The sequence below is a fragment of the Podarcis tiliguerta genome (assembly GCF_965153285.1).
Source record: "Podarcis tiliguerta genome assembly, chromosome: 2".
In the NCBI taxonomy this organism is placed as follows: domain Eukaryota; kingdom Metazoa; phylum Chordata; class Lepidosauria; order Squamata; family Lacertidae; genus Podarcis; species Podarcis tiliguerta.
In genome coordinates this window covers 75344992-75367443 of record NC_139535.1, presented here as the reverse complement: position 1 = coordinate 75367443, position 22452 = coordinate 75344992, and the positions used below count along the sequence as shown (strand labels likewise).

The window sequence follows — 22452 nt, the reverse complement described above, 5'->3', positions numbered from 1 at the left end:
AACAAGGACCAATTATCTAAGAATGTAATGCTGTAAGAAAACCAAACCAAATACTGTAAAAAGTAGAAAATTTTATTATTGAAATTTCAAACAAAGTTACGCTGGCAACTCCTCCATGTGCCTGGTGCAGAGATTGCCAACCTTTTTTGACCAGTGAGAATGCTTTGAATTTAGAGCAAGTTGTATTGAGGTTGTAATGGGCAGTGTGGCATAACACAAAATTAGAGACCCCTGATAAATTTTTGTTTATCTTGGGAAGTCAGCCTACCCAGGGGTAGTTCTACTGGTCTCGAGTGTGGAGATCATACAATATTGATTTTATATGCACTTACCAATACTTCTGCTGCCTAATAGCAACAGGGAGCATTCCTTAGTACCAGGAAAAATATACAAGGTGGCCACATAAGTTTCTAAGATGACTAGTGAAATATATTTGGAGTCGAGAGTGGATTTCATGCTCTTTATTCAGCTCATAGTGGTGAGGAGGAATGGAAGTTCCCCCAGAATGTCTACATTATTTACACAATGGGCCCCACGTGATTGGCTAATTCTGGGATTCTCCTGTAGGCCAATCAGGTTGCAGATTCACTTCCACCTGGAACTGGATTGGGTGGCTCCTGTGGACCAATCAGACTGCTGCATTCTGGATCCTATTGTTCTAGGACCAATCAGACTGCTGCATTCTGGATCCTATTCAACTCAGTACATAATACCTAGAGACTGACTTTATTTCTGCTGTGAACCGCCCTGAGATCTTCAGATCAAGGGCGGTATAGAAATTTAATAAATAATGTTTGGCAACTCCTGGTACCATAAGTCGTTATGGTAATATATTGCTGTACAGCAACACATAAGATGCCCCAACATGATAGAAAAGAACAGTGCTTTTTTATGGCACTACTCAATGGTAGGTAGCACCAGCACCATTTTTTCCTAGGGAAAAAGCACTGGAAAGGAAGGGCCGGTTCCAAATTCTGAGATACTTACATTAGTGTCAAGTGTCTGAACAGGGAGAGTTCCTTTGGCACAGCAGGTAAATGGTTTCCTTCCAGATATCTGAAAGCAATATATATTGAAAATATTTATAGGCTACATCTGCGAATGTCCAACCAGAAACCATCATAATTGTGAGTTTATGTTAAATACTTTAAGCAGGTTTAATTGTAAATGATGGTGGTGAATTCCCAACTACACCAAAATATGTTTCCAGCCAGTTCAATTGGGTCAGGATGTGTATACTGATACAAATATGCATCCAGTTGCATGATTTCAACCACTGCTTATCCAAAAGCCTATTTCTGCATAGTGATAGCCATCATCGAATTAGATGTCTATGTCAGTGTATGTGAAAGCAAAGCCAAAATTCTATTGTTATATTGCAGTGATTGGGGCGGGGGGCTTGTATCTATATAAGACCATTTGGGTTCTTTTAAAACTTCTTTTTCCAGCGTCTTTCTGGAACATGTCAAGTTAAAACAGTTTTGTACTACCTCTGCCAAACACACATTATTTGTTTTGACAGCATCAATTTGCAGTTTGTGTCCTATGGACCCCTTCAAAATCCTGGCTGGTAATAAAGATATAATCTGACATCAAAATTAGTCTAATTTAACATAAAAATTAGGGTTTTTTAAAGCAATGTAAAAATAAAAGCTATTGGGATGCACCAGACTCCACAACGTTAATTTTATTTTTTAGAACAAAAAAGCACACATAGAGAGCAGTGCCAGTATATGTTTTGTTAGGGGAAACAAACTTGTGACATGTAATTTGGGGAAAGATAAAGGTAAAGGTACCCCTGCCCGTACGGGCCAGTCTTGACAGACTCTAGGGTTGTGCGCCCATCTCACTTAAGAGGCCAAGGGCCAGCGCTGTCCGAAGACACTTCCGGGTCACGTGGCCAGCGTGACATCGCTGCTCTGGCGAGCCAGAAAGATACAACCCAATAATTAGGCAATTCTTAGTGGGCTACCGGGAAGCCCAGGAGAAAAGGAGAAATCTAAACTGCCTAGGTTCAAAGCTGAGATTATAGTAAGTAATGGAAGTACAGTGGTACCTCCGTTTGTGCACAGGATCCATTTTGGAGCTCCGGTCAGATCCCAAGGTGTGTTTATCCGGAGGTGCCACTTCTGCGCATGCGTGTGGCGCGTAGAGCGCTTCTGCACATGCGAGCACGGCAAAACCCGGAAAAATACTTGCGGGTTAGCCGCATACGTATCCCGAAGGGTACATAACCGGAGGTGAACGTAAGTAGAGGTACCACTGTAGTTCCTTGTAACCAATCCTCTAATGCAGTAGCCTCAAATCTTTGCTACCACGGACCACCTGAAATTTGCTGAGGCTCTTGGAAGACCAAATTTTCTGTCTAGTGTGGCAAGTGTGATTCCATAGAATTTAAATCGTAATACAATAAAATGCAATATAATAAATAAAAGAAGCAATAAATACCGTACATATTTTAAAATCAGCACTAACTTCCCATGCAATGGAAAGCCACAGACACTGAATGAAGCTTGTGGATGACTGGTGGTCAATGGATCAGAGTTTGGGAATCTCTATTCTAATAGGCAGTGGTGGAGTTAGTTCAACAGAAACCCCACCAGTTTATATGTGTTAAAAGTCACAGTTTGCTAGGGTTTTTTTGCCCTCGTTTAGTTTGTAAAAGGATTTGAAAGTAAAGTAAAAGAGTGTATCTCTAAAAGAAAGGGTACTAGGAGTAATACTGGAGTAAGTAAATACTGGAGTAAGTAAATATTAGATGTATTGATGGAGTGGCTTGCTTGAATATCCCTTTTCTTCTATCGTAAATCAGTGAGCTTACAGGAAAATACTACTGTTTGCTTTTTCTTAAAGAAAATTAGTGACTACAAAAATAATCTTTTCCAGAAACCTGAAATAAACTCATTTACCTCTTCTAGAGAGCACATTAACAAAGAAGGGGGAGGATCGCTTATGTCCTTGCTATAAGGTTGTGCTTAATTAAAGCTACTAAAAAGAACTCCAAATGCAAATTGACCTCATTAGAATTATTTCTGCCCTCTGACTGCAAACTGCTCATGCAGGCAATATTTCAATAACACATCAGAAGCTGACTCAGTCTAGCTGTGTTAATCCATACAACCATTTACTTTAACTGCTTAGTAAAAATGTAAAATGAATACACAATGACTGATAATAACTGAGGCAGCAATATTTAAGATTTAAATGCAAAGTCAGATATTATTAAATCTGTATTTAAATTTTACAAAATAAATTATTGTAAATGGGTGCCTCGAAAACATAAGTAGGAACAGGCAATTACATTTTTCATGTGATTATACACATGATCTGGCAGTGCCAAATTTTTACCCTCCAACACATTTAAGGGAATTGTATGTTTTTGAAGGGTGTAAGAATGATGCCCCAAGCCTTTTCACTTTGCTCTTTTCAAGCTTGTTTTTAACTGATCTACTGCACCTTCAGCAGCACTTTAAAATTTTAATAGGGTTTCTTTTCCCTTCATGACCACAGCAAATTAGGACCATTCAATGAGTAACGATGTCTCAGAGCCAATCAGATACGGCTATGCGTTGGCATCACTGAGGGCACTGCCTTACTCTGAAGCTATGATATAGCTCTTAGTTATGCCAGAATGCACACTGGAAAGTGCATTAAATCATGCTTCCCATTGAGAGCAGTATAATGCAGATCTGCAGTCAGGTGTGCATTCCAACAGTTCCTAATTTGCCACATGGCACTGAGAAGGTTTCATTGCCAAAGTGCAGCACAGAAAAACAGGGAGCACTGGTTTAGTTGCCAAGGCAAAGGGGACTTGTCCTCTTTTTACCAGCTGAAAATGTCCTACTGAGTGCCCTTAAAAAGTAATTGCAAATTAGAGAGGTACTTTTTTGAAAAGAACAAAAATGTTCGTGAAACTCTCCCCTGACCCAGTTCAGCTCACCTTTAGATTATACAGTATATTGCCTAAATAACAAATTGTCTTGCTTACTGTGACATGCAAACTGAGCCACTGAAATTTACACACATTTGGGTAAAAGTTGCAATTTCATCAATCTAAATTAATTTGTTATTTTTGAAATAATTGCATACAGCAAGTGTACAGCAACCTCAGGAGAAACAAGGATTCCAGTGCCAATTTTCATCATAGTTGCTTACTGTGAAGCCAATTTTCTGAAACCTGTGAGAATTTAATTACTCTATCCATTGCTTGATAGAGCTGACCATTTGATATTGCTGTTCGGGATTTGAAATGCAGCTTACATATTTTAATGCAGTGACCATTAAAATAGATCAGGGGCAGGCAACCTGTGGCCTGGGAGCTGGATGTGGCCCAACTGCCTTCTCAATCTGGCCCACGGATAGTCCAGGAATCAGCGTGTTTTTACATGAGTAGAATGTGTCCTTTTATTTAAAATGCATCTCTGGGTTATTTGTGGGGCATAGGAATTCGTTCATTCCCCCCCCCAATATAGTCCGTCCCCCCCACAAGGTCTGAGGGACGGTGGACCAGCCCACAGCTGAAAAAGGTTGCTCACCCCTGAAACAGATAATCATTTGAGAGAATAATGAAAACACTATAATGAAAAAGTTTTTCAACCACAGTGTGCTATGTGAGGTGCAGTTTTATTTTAATGGAAACCAATACAGGGCCATGCAATATTTCTGTTGAATTGTTTGGTTGCCATTGATGTTAAAGAGGAAATTCTCTCAATTTCAAATTAACAGGTAGTATATAAATAGCAGCTATTATCCAGACAGTACAGGTCTCTAAATCTACAAAGTGATTTCTCTAGCATCCATTCAGCTTCACACTTATGACTTTCATCAGCAGTAATGACAGAATACTGCAGCATCAGTCAGCACTCAGTTTCTAGTAATGCTGTAAGCTGCTCAGTTTTCTCTTCTGAATGTGCCAGACCTAACTATATGGATGCAAAAAGGATTCAAAAGAAATTATTCTGGGAATTCAACTAGACCTAGAAGTATGCTCTAGGATACAGAATTTCAGCATGTGAATCTATAGGGAAAAATGTGATGTGTTTCTACATTGCCCTGGGTACACAAATTCATTTGGGGGGGGGGGGGGTAGGCAGCTGATCCACAACATTCATTTAAAGCATATTCAGCATAAATTTGAAGCATATGGCTTCTCCCAAAGAATCATGGGAACTGCATCTTGCAACTGCTGTGAGAGGGTGAAACTACATCCCCCACTTTGGGGGGAAGTAATGTGCTTTAAATGTGCATTGCATGTGCTTTAAATGTATGGTGTAGATCTGCCCTCAGTTCACTACTGCTGGAGAAACAGTACTAATTTAAGTATTACTTTAGCATTTTGCTATGGTGAAACTCTACCTGCTGCAGAATGAAATTTTCCATCTGTCTGTGTATCCATTTCAGTGTAACATTATTTAGGACCTGTTGCAGTAAAAGATTTCCTGTTGTATGGATATTCTGGAACTTTATATACAGCTCTAATTTACTAGGTCTTGTTAGATGTATGGCAGGCTTTTTATTAAAATGTAATGTATAAACATGCATGATTACATTTTAATAAAAAGCATTTCAGCTGAACATGTTTGTCACACAGCGGATGCGATTTTCTCTTGGCAAATGGAAGTTTATAAATGCAAGGCTCCACAGCATTCATTAATATGCTACTAAATAAATCCTCCCCTTTATTATTGGAACTATGTCAGAATGCCAGATCAAGCCAGTCAGAGAGAAAGACAGATGGGATGCCAGAGAAACTCTCTCAAACACTGCATCAGCTATCGGCAAAAGCATGCTATCCACACATCAATATTAGTTACAACTCAGAAGTTTAAGATGGAGGAGAAAGAGCTAGAATATTAGATACAGACCCTGTTTAAGAAAGCAGATGCACAAGTACCATTTGCAGAACGAAGCATGAAGCTCAGTCCTTTCTTATTTTGTGACAAATGCTGCTAGCAAAACCACTTCCAGCATTGCTTTCATGAGACATATCATGGAAGGTACACCTCTCTCTCTCTCTCTCTCTCTCTCAAAAAAAGACAATGGAATGTTGGTGCATTATTTTGGACAGAGATGGAAAGCATCCAAAGGCATATTGGGAGTTTGCACATCTTTCACTGGTCAACACATGTATTACCTTCTGACATCTTAAAACACAAGTATGACTCTATGCAGGAAGTGGGAATAAACTAACTAAATTTAAAAGTGACTTCCTGAGCACAGTTTTCTAATATAGAAAATAAAAACATGAAAATGAAATTAGATTCACTGGTCTCTATGGCAGTAAAAGTGTGCAAACTCCCCCACCTCCCCACACAGTACTGATCCCTAGGACTCAAAAACCCAAATGACTTTTAAGGACTTCTAAGAGCATAAGGAGAGCTCTGCCAGTGGTCAACCAGGTGCTCATGACAAGTCTGCAAGCAGCACCCCCCCAGGCCCATTCCTAGCAACTGGTGTTCAAAATAAAACTTGTTCCAGTGGTGGAGGCAGGGCACAGGTATCATGGCCTACAGCCGCTGATAGCCTTATCCTTCATCAATTTGTCTAATCCTCTTTTAAAGCCATCCAAGCTGGTGGCCATTTCTACATCTCGTGGGATTGAATTCCATAGTTTAACTATGCGCTATGTGAAGGAATACTTTCTTTAGTTTGTCTTGAATCTTCAAACACTTAGCTTCATTTATATAACTGCATTGAGATATTGACAGTTTCATTTCAGTCCCTGCCCCAGGAGCTGCTTCCTCTTCCCGGCCTAGGGCCACCCAAAAAGGCCACATGTTGGATTACTGGGTCCCAAACTACAGCTTCCCAACATATATAATATGGGAAATTCAATAAAATTTCCCTTAGGTTTAACTGGAATAAGAATTAGTTGACTTGACATTCCACTGGTAGCAATTGCACCAGGGCTGGATTTAGATGAAGAGTGGCTCTAGGCTACTCCACTTGTGAGGCCCTTTCCCATCCCCCACCCTCGTGGCTAGAAGAAAATGGAAGAGTGTTATAAACAAAATTGAGTTAAGCCAAGGAAGATGACATGTATTTAAAATTCGGGCAAAGGCTTGGCCAGGGCGGTTGTCCTCTTATATACCTGCTGGGATTGACAAGGCATCTGACCCTCACCTGAATGTCATAACTCTTCTGACAGGTGATTTGGTCTGCAGACACAGTGAGTTGCCCTGCCATTGCATGAAGTCTTGGGTTTGAAATTTTGGGAGAGGGGAAACTGTGGCACTGGGGAGTGGGCAGGCTGGTGAGGCCCTCTAGATTTAGAGGCCCTATGCTTCAGCCTACTTATCCTATACATAAATCTGAAACTGAGTTGCACCCATGTGATTTATGATAGTCTTGGCAGCCTTAGGAGTAAAACAACAAAGCCTCTGATATTTTCTGCCTTCCACCAATGCAGTGAAGATGACACTTCATGCAGTTCACATGTTGAAAAGGTATTCCTCACATTTCAGTGATATATTCTGCAGACACTAACTCACCTCACATACCACAGAACCAATAAATCACATATTTCAAGCAATTTTGAATTCTAAACATGTTCATATGGAGAAACTAACAGGGAAAACGTCTACCACTTGGCTGCCAATTTCCCCTTTTTAGTGCCTTTCCACAGAAAACCACATTCTAAAATGAGATACAAACAAGAAGCTGCCTTCACCTCTTGCAAATCTACTTTATAATTTAATCTAATTGCCTGTTATTTTAGCCATTTTATTAGCATCAGAGTAAATAATCCCATTTTACTTTCAAATGTTTCTCTTCTTCTTCTTCTTTTTTAGAAAATGTCAACCAGCAGGGATAATTAGCCTACAAATGATTATGTTGGGAATACATTTTCAATAGCTCATTCAAGTGGGCAATTGTGAACATGCTCCCTTCCTGCTGAAAAAGCGGCACAGAACATTCAATATTTAACTTGTTAATTTCACCTGATATATTCAGAAAGAACAAGAAGGTAGCAAAAGACCTAGCTGTCAAAATTACACCATTCTAGATGTCTTTCATTCCTAATGAGGCATTAAAAAAAAGATCTGTAACCACCACACTTAAAATAAAATGCAAAACTATGCTATAAAGAACTTGGGAGAGGAGACTGAAAGGCAAAACAACAGTCCCAATCCCAAATTTTGATAATTTTCTATCCAAATACTTGAACTTCAGTAGCTCATATTGAAATTTATACCCATACGCTGAGCCACTATTTTGAATCTGGCGCTGGTTGGTGGGCCTCAGTTTTAGTCTTTTAAAAAACTGCCCTTCTGAAGGCTGCCCATCCCAAGCAATTTAATTTATATTGCCAACTCTTTTTTGTAACTGGAAATATGGCTTACAGTTCCGTGACATCTTTGGGGACACCTTTAGGCAGGAAACGCAACCCTTTGTTACTGCAGCGAACTACTGAATCCACACAAGTGCATTGTTCTGGACAACGGGGAGAAAAATGACAGCTGCTTTCAGTATTACCTATGAAGAGAGAGAGAAAAGTGCAAAAAGGTAAGGTCAGAAAGAGATGACAGGAACCTGAGATCATTCACTTCTAAAATAACAGCTCACCTCTTACAAAACTGTGATATCGCCAGGGCCGTCTTAAGCATATCTGGCACCCTGGTGCAAGGATCCCTCTGGAGCCCCCCACCCCCATGTTTCCCTCTGGGTGGGCAGCAGCTAGAAGGCAGCTCCTCCGGCAGAGGGGAGGCTCCAGGCGTGGCATGGCATGGCGGAGGTGGGCAAGGGCGGCGAGCTGATGCCAGGAGGCGCCGCATCCAGCCTCCGCCTCTTCCCTGGCGCCCTCCAGAACTTGGTGCCGTGGCGCCCTGCACCACTAGCCTCTATGGCTAAGATGTCCCTGGATATCTCGCTAGTAATCATAAATAACTGAGTAAAATTTTAAGTGTCTTCTGAACACTATATGGGGAATAAATGCAAGCTTGCTCAGGCAACATTTCATGCCAAGTGCAGTTTTCTATCTTTCTTCTTCCATAAGCAGATGCCTATGCTGGATCAAAAGTCCTTCTGTGCCTATAAGGGCAGAAGTTGGATTCACCCTTAGTTACATAGCTGAGGCCTGGTTCACACACACATTTTTTGTCACTCTATATGTCTGTTTAATTACTGTATTCTTCATGATTGGCAGCTAAATGTGTGACTTTGAAAAAAGCATTTAATGTGATGTGAGATATGTCAGTTGTCATTTCTTAGTACAGAAAGTATTGATCTGATGTGTAGAGATCTTTCCTATTCCGATTAGTTCAAAAGGGTTCTAGAAGGTTTTTTCTCTTTGTGAAAGAAGGTTTATTTCTATGTGAGAGAAACAGGAAGAAGGTTTCTGATGTTTGGGTTATTTTTCTGGGAAGCTGCATACAGCTGGTTTAAACTGGTTTTGTTATCCTTTTTGTCAAGGTCAAGTTGACTATAATACTAAGACCAGGAGAAGTCTGGGTCTCACTCACTTTCTGTTTTCTGTCTGTTTTAGTGTTCTATATTTGTATGCTGTAGTGACAGGGTTTAGTCTTATAAGTCTGTAAGTTTTATTGTTTTTTGCTGCAACTGGATTTTTATGGACTGTGCCAATCCTGAATGTACTGGAATTGTGACCATTTATGCTCATTTGCCTTCAGTACCAATAAAGCTCTGCTGAATGGAATACAATTGCCTCTGGTCTGTGTTTTTTAGAAACTCTGCTACATGTTTAAGTTTTTTCCTCCTCCGGTACTGGACGACAAGATAACATGAAAATTCTATTTGTGGTGGACTATTTGATGATACAATATATTGATGAATATGCAGCTATGAACCAATCTGAAATAACTGTCTTTCCTGTATATTATTTTGGTGAAAACTAAGTGCATTACAATATCATGTGCAGCTTGGTATGGATAATATTTAATTGTTAAAGAGAAGACTCTGAGTATGTCACATTCCTTTTTAAAAAAATTATAAGGATTTTTGTTTTTGACAAGTGCAATGAAAAATAAAGGAACAAAATGAGCTAATCATCCACAATAATTAGAGATCCATCTACACATGCATAAAAATATCTAGTATTTCCAACATGGGTGATGATTTCTATAAGACAGAGTTTATAAAACAGATTAAACCTCACAACTAGAGAGCAGGAGGCTAGTGTTACAAAATTAAGCCTTTGAAGTTAAGAACATTAAAGCATGGACTTCTACCCAAACTAGTATGTGGCTTCACAAAGCATCAGGGGAAAAACAAACTGTGGTATCCAAACACATGTCTAGAGATATTTTGTAGCATATATATTCAATTGGGCCTGTAAAAAATGGAATGTTCTGTAATTCAAACAAGGTTGTACTGAACATTGTAACAAAAAATATAGCCTCTGGTGATTTTAACTGCTTTTAGGCATGCACATGGGAGACCAAATTCATCAGATTTCTCCTGTCCTCTCAACACTACTAGTACAGAAGTACCTTCTATTTGAACATGAATTTCAAACTTGATAGGATCAGGTATAAGAAATAGCTTACACTATGACTGTAAAACAGATAATTTCCATTGATAAAGTAACATTAATGCAGACAAATGAGGAGTTGTAAATGTTGGTTCCAGATAATCCACTGGGAGGGCCCTAAGGCTCTCCCCTATGCAACAGGATCTAAATTTACCCTTACTAAGCTTCATGAGAATTGGTCTTATTTTTAAGCATTTTTAAAACACCCCCCCCCAAAAAACCCCCACACTTGAATGTTAGGAGTTCCAAAACCTAGAAGTTCTATTTCTGTATTGGGAAGTTTTTAATGATTGATGTTTTATTATGTTTTACATATGCTGTAAGCCACCCAGAGTGGCTGGGGAAACCCAGACAGATGGGTGTATTATTATTATTATTATTATTTCTAGATGCTCAGTTTTAAAGTACAGATATGTAGTGCCATGAAACATTACTTCAAATTCATACAGGTGTCCAGTTCAAAAGCAATTATTTCCTTTACTATCAAATAGACTGGGGAAAACTAGTCCATATGAGGATGTAAGTTCAAGAAAAATTCCACCAAGCAATACATTTGAAGGGGAGCGGTAAGAGCATGTTTATCTATTAATGTGAAAAAATGAGGTGTCTAAGATGGAAGGATTTTGAATTATATTGCCAAAACCAAATTTCTGGATGCATTAGGCACTGAAATAGCAATGTTCTCCTATTGGCAGGTCAGGTCTTTCAAGCTACTTAAGATATAGTTAATAGTACAGATTTCACCACAAACTGCGCCAGGGCCTCGTTATTCTGTTTCTAGAAACTGTTCTTACCGTCACATGTAAAGTCCTGTGTAGCCACATCCTGAATTGGAATTTCCTTCAAGAAAAATGGTTTCTGGCAACGTGGATTTCCACTGACGATCCTCCTCTTCCTTAACCATTTCCCCAACCATGCCAAGTGGCAGTTACAGTTAAATGGATTAGACAGCAAATTACTGGATGGGAAATGAGGTAAAATGTAGTGACAGTCATTGCAGAAATCAAGGGATGGATTTTTCAAAAGCAAATTGGCAGTCAGGCAAATGAAGTCTGTTAACTATCTTACAAAGGAAGCTGTATGTCCAATGGCTGCATTTTCTTTTCAAAAATGAGACACTTGAGCAGGAAGCAACTGTTCATCACTCAATGCGCTTTTGTCTATGCTCTACCACTGTTCTCCTGATCAGACACTGACAAATCACAGCCTGCAGGACAGTAGTCAATCTGTAATATGTTTCAACATGCCACTTACCTGGCTTGTACTAAAGGCCAAACTAAAAATGACATAGAAGATCTGTGAACATGATCTCTTATCAATTTGTTTTTAATTAATTTAAAAAAAACAACAGCTACAGTACTGGATCAGTACTGTACTGCTGGGAAAAGGAGACATTCAACCCTTTCCTATGTATTTTCCCGCTTTAAATCACCCCCAAAGCTTCTATTTGCCTCATGGTGATAAAATACAGGTAACCTTTAATATGTGTGTTAAAGAATACTTCAATATAGTTTCAATCCAGCTGTTATACGCTAACAGGAATTCAAGCTAACAAATCATGTTAAGAAATATATTGACTGATGGTGTACAAAAGTCTTCCAAATCCTTTTTGGCTAACACAGGGTTTTTTATTAGTAATATTGGTTGTACACATCATATATCAAAAGCATAACGGAAATGTGCCATCAAGTAAGGTTAAGAGCAGTGAGTAAGAGACATTTAAAAAAACACACCAAAAAAAACCCCTCACAGGTGTAATTCCACTACTAGAGTTCAAGCCCGGCAGTATGCAATGCATTAATGCATAAAACTTCAGTGACATTTTTATTGCCAATGGTTGGGAAGGAAGGGATCAGCATACAGCCATACTAAGATCCTGGGATTCTAATGGTTATGTGAAGATAAGCTCAAATACATCACAAGGGGGGCATGTGACTGCCAGACTCAAAAGCCACAACTAAAAAATACATGTCAACCTGGTCCCTGGATTTCAAATCCCTATACTGGGCCACTTTTAAGGTGTGATGTTCTGTTGGGTTGTTGCTGTTTTCCGTATATTATGCTGGAAGCCACCGAGAGTGGCTGGGGCAATGCAGTCAGATAGGCAGGGTACAATAAATATTAATAATAACTATTATTATTATCCCATCAAGTTAAGCTGAGAAAAAATGATTTTGAACATTCAAGACCCTTTCTTATGCTACTAGGCCAGGGGTTGTCAACCTGGTTCCTACCGCCCACCAGTGGGCGTTTCAGGATTCTAGGTGGGCAGTAGGGGGTTCTACAGCACAAGCTGAATTGTCCTTCCATCGAGCACTGGTGGGCAGTAAAGAAATTTTACCATCAAGAAAGATGCATTAGTGGGCAGTAGGTATAAAAAGGTTGACTACCCCTGTACTAGGCTACAATGGATTTCTTTGAACAACATGAAAGCCAAACTGTGGCTTACAGGGAACATGCAAACATGCAGGCTCCTAGAGAGGCATTCACAGCCACTTTCCTCTCCCCTGGTTAATTTTTATTTCTGTGCTGCACTGGGCTAAGCCAAACTTTGGTCATAGCTTGTGCTTAGCAAGGAGAGAGCCTAGGTTTGGACAACTTGCTAAGGTAAATATTGGCTTTGCTCAGCACGACAAAGGAGTAAACAGGACCCTTCCAGGAGCCCACACATTTACAGTCTAGGTAAGCTACATTTTGGCTTCACTTGTTTTGTGAACTACGGAAGGCCAATAGTTCTTTCCAGTTACAAGCTATTTATGAATACAGCAAGTATTTATTTTGAAATATTTCCATATCATACTTGCATTAAAAAGTGTCAAAGTTGGTTTACAAAACATGCTTGCTACAGCTAGAGGTGTGCCAGTTACGTTGGAATGTGTGACGTAGTCTTTAAATGATACTTTACTATCAACTTTACTATCAAACTGATATATTTGAATTTAGTCCCATTAGCTCCAATAGGTTGTAAATCAATTAAAGATGTAAGTAGAACTAGTAACCGAGTTGCATAAAATACAGCTTGACTGACTGCAAAATCTTGAGTAGTATAAATTAGTAGCACAAATTAAGCCTTTGGGAAAATGCATCCATTTAAGGTTACAACTTTAACGTTACGGTGTACCTTTCCCTGATTAATGTAAGCTTATTAGATAAATTGATTATTAGATTTACTCATATCTTGGCAAAGTCAAACCCCTTTCCACAGCACAATTTGGATGTCTATAACAGGATAATGATGGCCAATGTCACTGAAAGTATTGGACAGTAAAAGAGCTTCACTGTGTAAAATTATTTTCAATGAAAACAACTGAAAATCATCAAAGGGACAATAATGTGCAGCATTATTAAGGCATTGACTGTGATATTAGAGAACAGAATTACAATTTGCAAACAGTGACAGTTAAAAGGTTACACAATTGGATGAGCATATTTTCCTCTCATGAGAGTCACAGTCACTCACACAGAGGTAGGACAGTGAGGCTTCTGGAAAGTTGATTAATATTTCATTTTATTATGGCTTACATAAGAAAAACACAGGTTAACTATTGAAATCCAGGCTGCATACCATGCTGGAAAAAAGTACTCAGCCATATTTTTAGGCAAAACTCAGTGGATTAGAACAGAGTTAGATTCAGTGGTGCCAACCTAACAGTGCAATGAAACCTGCTTTTTCAATGGGGCTTTCGGTGTCTCTTCTTCCTGCTCTAGTTCCCATGAGCCCCCAAATTCTGCTTTGCTGAGGGTCAACCCTCTGGAGCAGATTTTGGGGGCGCATGAGGCTGCAGAGGGAGGAGAGGTTGAAGAAGCCCCACGATCAGATGCTTGCTTCAGCTATGCTGTGTATCACCCAATGAACTTAAGAAAGATAAGCTATTTATGATTCAGATATGGAGCAATGTCCAAGCTACACTTTAAAGTGAGTATTGTGCCCTTTTAATTCACATGACACACAAACTATGCATAAATATGGTTGCATATGGCTTGGCATGAACAAAATGGCATGAGTACCTCAGAAATGAACCAGCTGTATCTAAATGCTCTAACCTCATGCCTGAAGTAAGCATTTAATTCTCCTTGTTAATGATGACTCTGTATATAGCCAAAATGAGAAGTGTAAAGCTGGAATCCTAGCCCTGATTACCTGGGAATAAGCCCATTTGAATTCAATAGGGACCTACTTCTGAGTAGACATGGTTAGGATTGTGCTGTGATTTTTAAAAAGTACTGTGAGGCGAAAAATAAATAAAACTGATGTTCTGCCAAGTTAAAAACTGGAAAGAAATGTGAGCATTCTTAAGTGGCAATTAAAATAAAGAATGATGAGGCATACAAATAGAACACTTCAAAGGGCCTTAATGGATGCAGAAAAAGCAAACCAGAACAAAACTTGTAAGATTTGTGGAAGAGAGATTAGTGAGAGGCCTGAAGGATCTAAGTCATGAAATTTAAATTCACATGATGCTAGTAGGAGAACCATTTGTTATACAAGTGTTACTGATGCGTAGGTTTGGCAGGAAACACTTTGTTCCATGTTACAAACCACCCAATGATATTTGGATGAAAGTTGGTATACAAATTTCATCATCATCACCATCACCATCACCATCATCTTTGGCACAACATATAAGGGATTAGACTTGTATAAGAATCTGTCACTGCAGTATTCTTGCCCCCCAGCATGTAAACATATGCTGAATTCATTCTCTGCCAGCAATATTCTCCTTTGCAATTTATATAACCTGTTTAGGGGCAACAGGAATGTATCAGAATTGGTCCCAGAACAGATATGAAGCCATTGCTTGAGCCTTTACTTTTATTTTTGAGATATACAATGCATTGCTATACATATCTCCTCAGATGTAAATCCCATTGAGTTCAATGGGGCTTACTTTCTGGTAAGTAGGCATAGGATTTCAGGATTATGCACCTAGTACAGTAGCTCATGTGTACTGGTTAAGAAACTAAGCTGTAAACCAGAAATTTCAAAACCTTTCTCTCTTAAGTAAGCTGATGCTTCTTGGTCCAAGGCCCCTGTCTGCAACATGGAACAATTATGCTGACCTCCTAATAACTAAAGGGTTATTCTAAGGACCACAAAGATAAAGTAACTGAAGTCCTGAAACATTCTCATGCAGTATCCAAATGCTAAGTAATAGTAGTAGTAATAGTAATAGTAATAATAATAATAGTAATAATAAACCACAACCATAAATCTACTTGAACAGCTGTTGGATAATTTTAAAAATAAAATATACTGATCTTTCTTGCTTTCATGTGATTAAATTAAAGTAGTTTTATAAGCCAAATTCAACACTTAAAGTGACAAAAACAGTAATACTTACATTGTAGATAAAGAAACAAGTGTATTGAAAGCTCCAGGTGTGATGGTAGTGATGCGATTGTCATACAGAGAAAGTAATCTTACTGAGCTCAATCCTGTGAATGTATCATTGTTCACACAACTGATTATGTTGCTTCTGAGCATCCTGAAATGATTTAAACCTAGAATTAGAATTCCTTTATTGAAAGAGGGCAGGTGAAGGAGACACCATATGTGTAGGCGAGGCAATCAAAAGGCATAATGTGATAGATAAATATTAGTAGCTCAAATGCTTTGCCTGGCATCTCTAAACAGAGGTAGACAGACTGTCTTAAACTCTAGAAAGCAGCTGCCAATCAATGTAGACAGTACTGAGCTAGATGGACCAATGTTCTGACTTGGTGTTAGGCATTTTTCTATGTTTCAAGTGAACATATACAAAAATTACTGAAATTTGTACATAAGTCAGTTATCTCAAATATGAAATAATCACTACAACCCCTAATTCTTCTCTGGCTCAGATTAAAATCTAAAACAGATAAGAATTTGTCTCTTTCTAACTCTCTCTAACAATCCAGTTACAGTGGTACCTCAGGTTACATACGCTTCAGGTTACAGACTCCGCTAACCCAGAAATAGTACCTCGGGTTAAGAACTTTGCTTCAGGATGAGAACAGAAATTGTGCTCTGGCAGCGCAGTGGCAGAGGGAGGCCCCATTTGCTTCAGGTGGTGCTTCAGGTTAAGAACAGTTTCAGGTTAAGAACGGACCTCCAGAACGAATTAAGTTCTTAACCCGAGGTACCACTGTATATCATTGTGGGACCTATGGTCCCCTGGAGTTGGCTCCTATGGGAGCTAGAGTAGGCAAGGAAGACTTCTCTCCTACTCTCCCACTCCCACTTCAGCAGTGAAGCAGGAAGGGAAGTGGTTGGGTAGGGTAGGGAAGTTGTGACAGTTATTTTCTAGGGGGCTACAGGTTGTTATGGGGATTAAGGAAAGAAATGGGATTGATCCCCTGGTGTTTGGTTTTTATGAGCTTTTCTAATAAAGTTCAGAATTTTTGTTATATTTTCAAAGGGGAGCTGCCCACCACTATTAGTGAAGAGTGCTTCTGTACACACATGGCCAAATTATATACTGGGTGTTATATACACAAAAGTCAACTGTAGACTCTGTTAAAGCCCAATGTCAGAGATGCAAAAGAAGGCCTTGTCTCTGAGGCACTGGGACTGGGAAGCTGGAGAGCATACATTAAGGCCTTAAAGGAGCCAAAGTCTGCCCACTCAGAAATATAGCTTCAGTTCAAACAAATAATCATTATTAAATACAGTTTAAAGTTATTAGACTTCTGTTATAGGGCAACCTATAAATAGTTAACATAAGTGAATAAAAAAAGGCAATGCCTGTAGGTCCAGTGCGTTCATCAAGTGAAATACAGTGAAATATCTGAAACTACAAAGGAGTTTTACATAGCCAGGTAGTGGTTCAGCTCTGTGTGATTTAGATTTACAGACAAATTCTGAACTTGTTTCTGATCTAAAGGAATGAGATGGTTCATTGCAATGGTACACAGGACATACAACAATAGCATAAACATTCTGCCTCTAATGTAATTTTGTTTTAAAAATACTTATCTAAAAAGATAGTTCAGAACAGTGCTGTTTATCATTATCCATTAGGGGGCTATGATGCTTCTACAACAACATTCCATACAGCAAACCAAACAGCAACAGCTAGCTGAAGGGGGGAAATGCAGCTCAAAGTAGAAAAGGATTTCTGAGCAGTTTCAGTGCTGGGGAAATGTAGTATATGCACCAACCCTTACTTTGTGATAGGTCTTCAAAACAAGATAACTTCCCTTTGACACTAGGAAACGGTATGCTTGCTCTAGAACATTAGAAATGTCTTGTTCTTATAGGGCAAGGAATTATTAAGACAAGTAGCGCAGGTTTGTTAGACAGCTACAGTGGAACCTTGGTTCTCAAACGGCTTAGCTGATGAACAAATCGGCTCCTGAACGCCAAAAACCCAGAAGTAAGTGTTCCAGTTTTCAAACTTTTTTGGAAGCTGAACGTGTGATGTGGCTGTCAGCTATTGTTTCTGGGGCACCTGCACCAATCAGAAGCCACGCCTTGGTTTGCAAACATTTCAGAAGTCGAACGGACTTCCGGAACGGATTACATCCGAGAATCCAGGTACTACTGTATTCAGTACTGTCAGAGAGACTTAAATTACCCACCCAAAGATTACAGTGAAACTACTAACAGATTAGATTAGGGATTTAGCACAGATCTATGCATATGCAAAGTATTAAATATTAAGTCTTGTTCCCAAAAAGGCTGCTGTCAAAACCAGGAGCACTGATTTACTACATCAGTGATTCACAGTACAGTGGTACCTCTGGTTACGTACTTAATTCGTTCCGGAGGTCCGTTCTTAACCTGAAACTGTTCTTAACCTCAAGCACCACTTTAGCCAATGGGGCCTCCTGCTGCCGCCACGCCGCCGGAGCACGATTTCTGTCTTATCCTGAAGCAAAGTTCTTAACCTGAAGCACTATTTCTGGGTTAGCGGAGTCTGTAACCTGAAGCGCATGTAACCTGAAGCGTATGTAACCCGAGGTACCACTGTATAAGTGATCAATCAGCCAACAGATAACAGTTGTTTCTTTCCTCTGTCCCCTTTCCCCACCAAATTAAAAAACATTTTATACTTACAGCGTCTTGAGCCCTGTGAGACCTCTAAACATTCGCCCATGCACAGATTCCAGCTGATTCCCTGTCAACATCAGTTCCTGAACCCCTGCTGCCCCATCAAAAGTGCCTTCACGAATCTCTTTGATCTTGTTGTTACTCAGGTTTCTGAAAGTGGAAACAAATTAGATAGGCAATATTATTTAAGAAGGCTACATGCTTTCTGTAATACAAATTCAGACATGCTTGTACAGGACAGTGAAAGGAGCAAACAATCGGTATAACATATATTAAAAGGATAGAAGTCAAAGCTGCCCTCATTTTCAACTTTTATCACGCCTCCCATTATTTCAAAGATATGCATGACATGAAATCAAGGGACTAGCATACAGTTCCTTGATATGTTTACCAGCATATCTGCCTTTAATTACAGGGCATCACCAATGTAAAGCTGTAATTGGTGACATTGTGCTGGCATAGCAGCAAGGTTGCTTCCATCCTAAGAATCTGTTTTTCTTTGCAGGTTATAAGCCTTTATGTTCAATATATATATACTATCACACAGGAACACCTGAAGTTTGACTGCGGGTAGAAAATCCAGGAAATCCTTCAATATTAAATCCCAAATTCATCAACTATTTCCATTAATTAAGCTTAGAATTTTTATTTTTATTTTACATAGCAGCTGCAAGTTTTTCCAGTTGACAGGTTCCCAGTCATTTCACCCTGAACCAAGTCAGCATGCATTTCCTTGTAGTGTTTTCTGATAGACTAGCTGCAAGCAAGTAATAAAAATTTTACATTGCCACACTAAGAAACAAAAACCAGAAAATTCTCAAACCTACCATTTGTACACAAAATGGTAAAATGCGGAACAGGCCTGGTTCACTGAATTACAGTCCTAAAAGATGTGAGGTGAGGTAGAGAAGGAAATATGGAAATAGGAACAAACAAAAATGGAGGAGCGGGGCTTATGTGACAAATAGGTGAGAGAGGAAATGTATTTAAGCCACTGCTTAAAGATGGGCATACATCAGCCAGCCATAAAACTCAGTTTTACTTATAAGAGACAAGAATTGCAAATAATTCATTGCGAACATGACAGCAGCACAGATCAGGCTTGTATGTGATGAGAAGACTATAATTTGTAATAGTTATTATTGGGTGAAAGTAATTTTGAAGGCTGGGGTTAGGCTTTGTATGAGTAACTGGTAGCCTGGTTTCTGTCTGCTGAACAGCAGAGACAGCCTGGCTGCACAGCTTGTGACCCATCACCCCTCTTGCAGTCTGAGTCAATAAGTGAAGGAAGCAGCGGCAACAATAAAGCACAAAAATAACCACAATAATATGAGCTGCTCCCTCCCCCCATGTCTCTTAAAGCAGCTTCATGCCTTTTTACTTCTATCCATACTATAGAGATTAGAGTTTATGTTTAATGTCAGAGACAGCTTAGAAACAATATTATGACAGATGCATTTCATCTGGTGCTGAGCTGTTGTCTGATGAAAAATTTAGTTAAGCATCTCTTTTAAATCTTCAGATAATGCAAGGGCTCTTTTTGCTGCTATCATGTATTCTTGTCTAATGATCAGTGCCACTTAGAGCCACTATTCTCATTACATTTAACAGACACAGGCACATGCTTGTGAAATTTATTTATATGGGCAAATATACAGTAAAAAAACCCCAAGTACATAGGTTAATTGTATCTCTGAGGAGGCTGCAAAATAGTGAGCCTCAAATTGGCAGGTTATCTGTACCTTGTTCAGATACCGATTTGTGTATAGTAATGATCATGTCACACTTGCCCATGCTTTTACAAGCAGTATGAATAATGAGAACATGCCCATACCTGTAAAATCTCACAGGAGAAACAACCTTGACTTTATGCATGCTTTCAGGTTCAGTGACTCAAGTTGGCTAATTAAGATACCTGTTTTTTATTTCTAGATAGTATTTTTCCAACCCAATCTATCCTTTTAAATATTCATTTTTGTTTTATTCTAATGAAAAAACACACACATAATGGCCTGGATCCAAAAAACTTTGAGAGAAAAGTGTACAGTACATATGTCAGTGGTATGCTATGGACTCCTCCACAAGCAACAGCAGTACAGCCTTGCAATGGCCTGGTTAACATGTAACACTAAACCATAATTTAGCTCTGCATGGATGTGACAAAACAACCCCAAATGAGGTGTCAGGATGCATGCATTGCCCCTCCATCCTTCTTCTACTGTGCAAAGGTTGCAAGGTTTTTAGCTGGGGCAATTAGAATAAGACCCACTATTTGACTATTGATTCAAAACCCTAAAATGTATTTTATGTAATTGACTTTTTATTTCTGTTCTTTGTATATCGTATTGTTGTTTCATTGCTATGGCCAATGGCTGATGCAAATAAAGATTTATTCATTCATTCTTCTACTGTGCAGCCAAGAGGAAGGAGCTTAATTTTACTTTTACTGCTTAACATTAATTTGAAGCTAAAAATGTGGGTTTTTAAAAAAATTGGTCACTTTTCTAAGGCAACTTCAGACTATGGTTTATGAAACTGCCTCATTAAATTACCCAGTATTATGACTCAGGATTCCTTATTTGAACATAACACTAAGCTGTGATGTACAGCATAAGTGAAATTAAACTTTTCAAAAGTCCTCTACCTGGCCTAGTAGGAGGCTCATGCACATAGCGCTAAATCATTATTTAGTGTTACATGCAAAAGCAGTAAATGTGACAGTGGTTGTGTACAGGAGACTAGGTGAGTAAGGAAGATACAGGTTGCAACACAGAATTCTACTGAGTCGTGTTTAGGAAAAAATGTGTAAAGTACTGTGCAAGTACTTTCACAAATAGAGCTTCTCTAGATTAGGGGTGTTTTAAAATGGAAAGCTCTTCCACAAGATGGGAAGCCACCCTGCTATGTGGGGAAGAGACTTTCTACAAGAAAGAACTGGAACTGGAATGCCAAAAGCTGCTAAATATTGGATTCAGCATTTAGTGGATGGCTTCCACATGAAACAAATGAAAGTTTCTTGTAGCTGCCAAAGGCTGAGATGATATACCCTTACTTGATGCAAGACATGTTCAGGTGATTAACATTATGGATCAGGTTTGAAATGCCTAATCCAAACTATAATAAATAGCTTCACACAGATGCACGTATTTCATGGCAGGTAACATAATAATGTGCAAAATGTATTTTGTGAATTGACACTAAACTCCCAAGTTCTGCCAACATTTTACGTAACAGTGACACAGGAGAGATTCCCCCACCCCCAGCTCATGAAATATTTTCCACAAGCAAGCACTCAGCGTGCTAGTATTATATTCAGATATTCTTTTCCTCCTAAGCACTTGCAGTTCACATTCATTAGAGGCAAGCATCTAATGGCTTTTCAGTATTCATGATGAGCTATCATGTAAATTTGTACCAAGGGACTTCTTAAAAGCAGGCACAGTTGACCCTGAAATCAATTGTGTCAATGAATCCTTTGGGTCCACTTAAGCACATGACTTATTGACAGAACAGACAAAGGCTCCAAGTGAATGCTGCCCCATATATACTGTTATTGCATACCAATAATGCATTTTAAGTTGTCTTATTATCTAGGTATTGCTTTGCCTCCTTTGATACTGTGGACAGAGAGAAAATGCGGAAAGCTGGAGAAATTTAATGTTTAGAGATATTACCATATTAAAGCTTTAAGGTATAACAGATTTCGCTTCCGGCACAGTGTAAGTGCCAAAAAATGGATACAGAGGTATCTAGAAGACTGTCATATCATTTTCAGCATAAAAGTTGACATCTTCAGACTGGTGTAGGTAAATCAATTTAAGTGAACTGAAACTTGAAAAATTTCCTTAACAGTAGTGCCTTATTTCCAGGTGCTCTCCCACAATCTTTTCTTGCTCCTACCACACTATGGGGAAGTGCGGTAGCTCAGAGG

The 22452-nt window shown here is 39.1% G+C and overlaps 1 protein-coding gene across 2 annotated transcripts in view; it reads right to left on the bottom strand.

The window, feature by feature from the left end:
* The window catches only part of SLIT3 (slit guidance ligand 3), a 390824-nt gene that overhangs the window by 76016 nt on the left and 292356 nt on the right, over positions 1 to 22452 (bottom strand). For both annotated transcript variants that reach the window (XM_083430686.1, XM_083430687.1), the window contains exons 17-21: positions 18528 to 18671; positions 15832 to 15975; positions 11284 to 11447; positions 8343 to 8475; positions 988 to 1056 (exon numbers count right to left, since the gene is read on the bottom strand). In XM_083430686.1, the coding sequence (XP_083286812.1) occupies positions 988 to 1056; positions 8343 to 8475; positions 11284 to 11447; positions 15832 to 15975; positions 18528 to 18671 (654 nt within the window). The remainder of the gene's footprint in view (positions 1 to 987; positions 1057 to 8342; positions 8476 to 11283; positions 11448 to 15831; positions 15976 to 18527; positions 18672 to 22452) is intronic.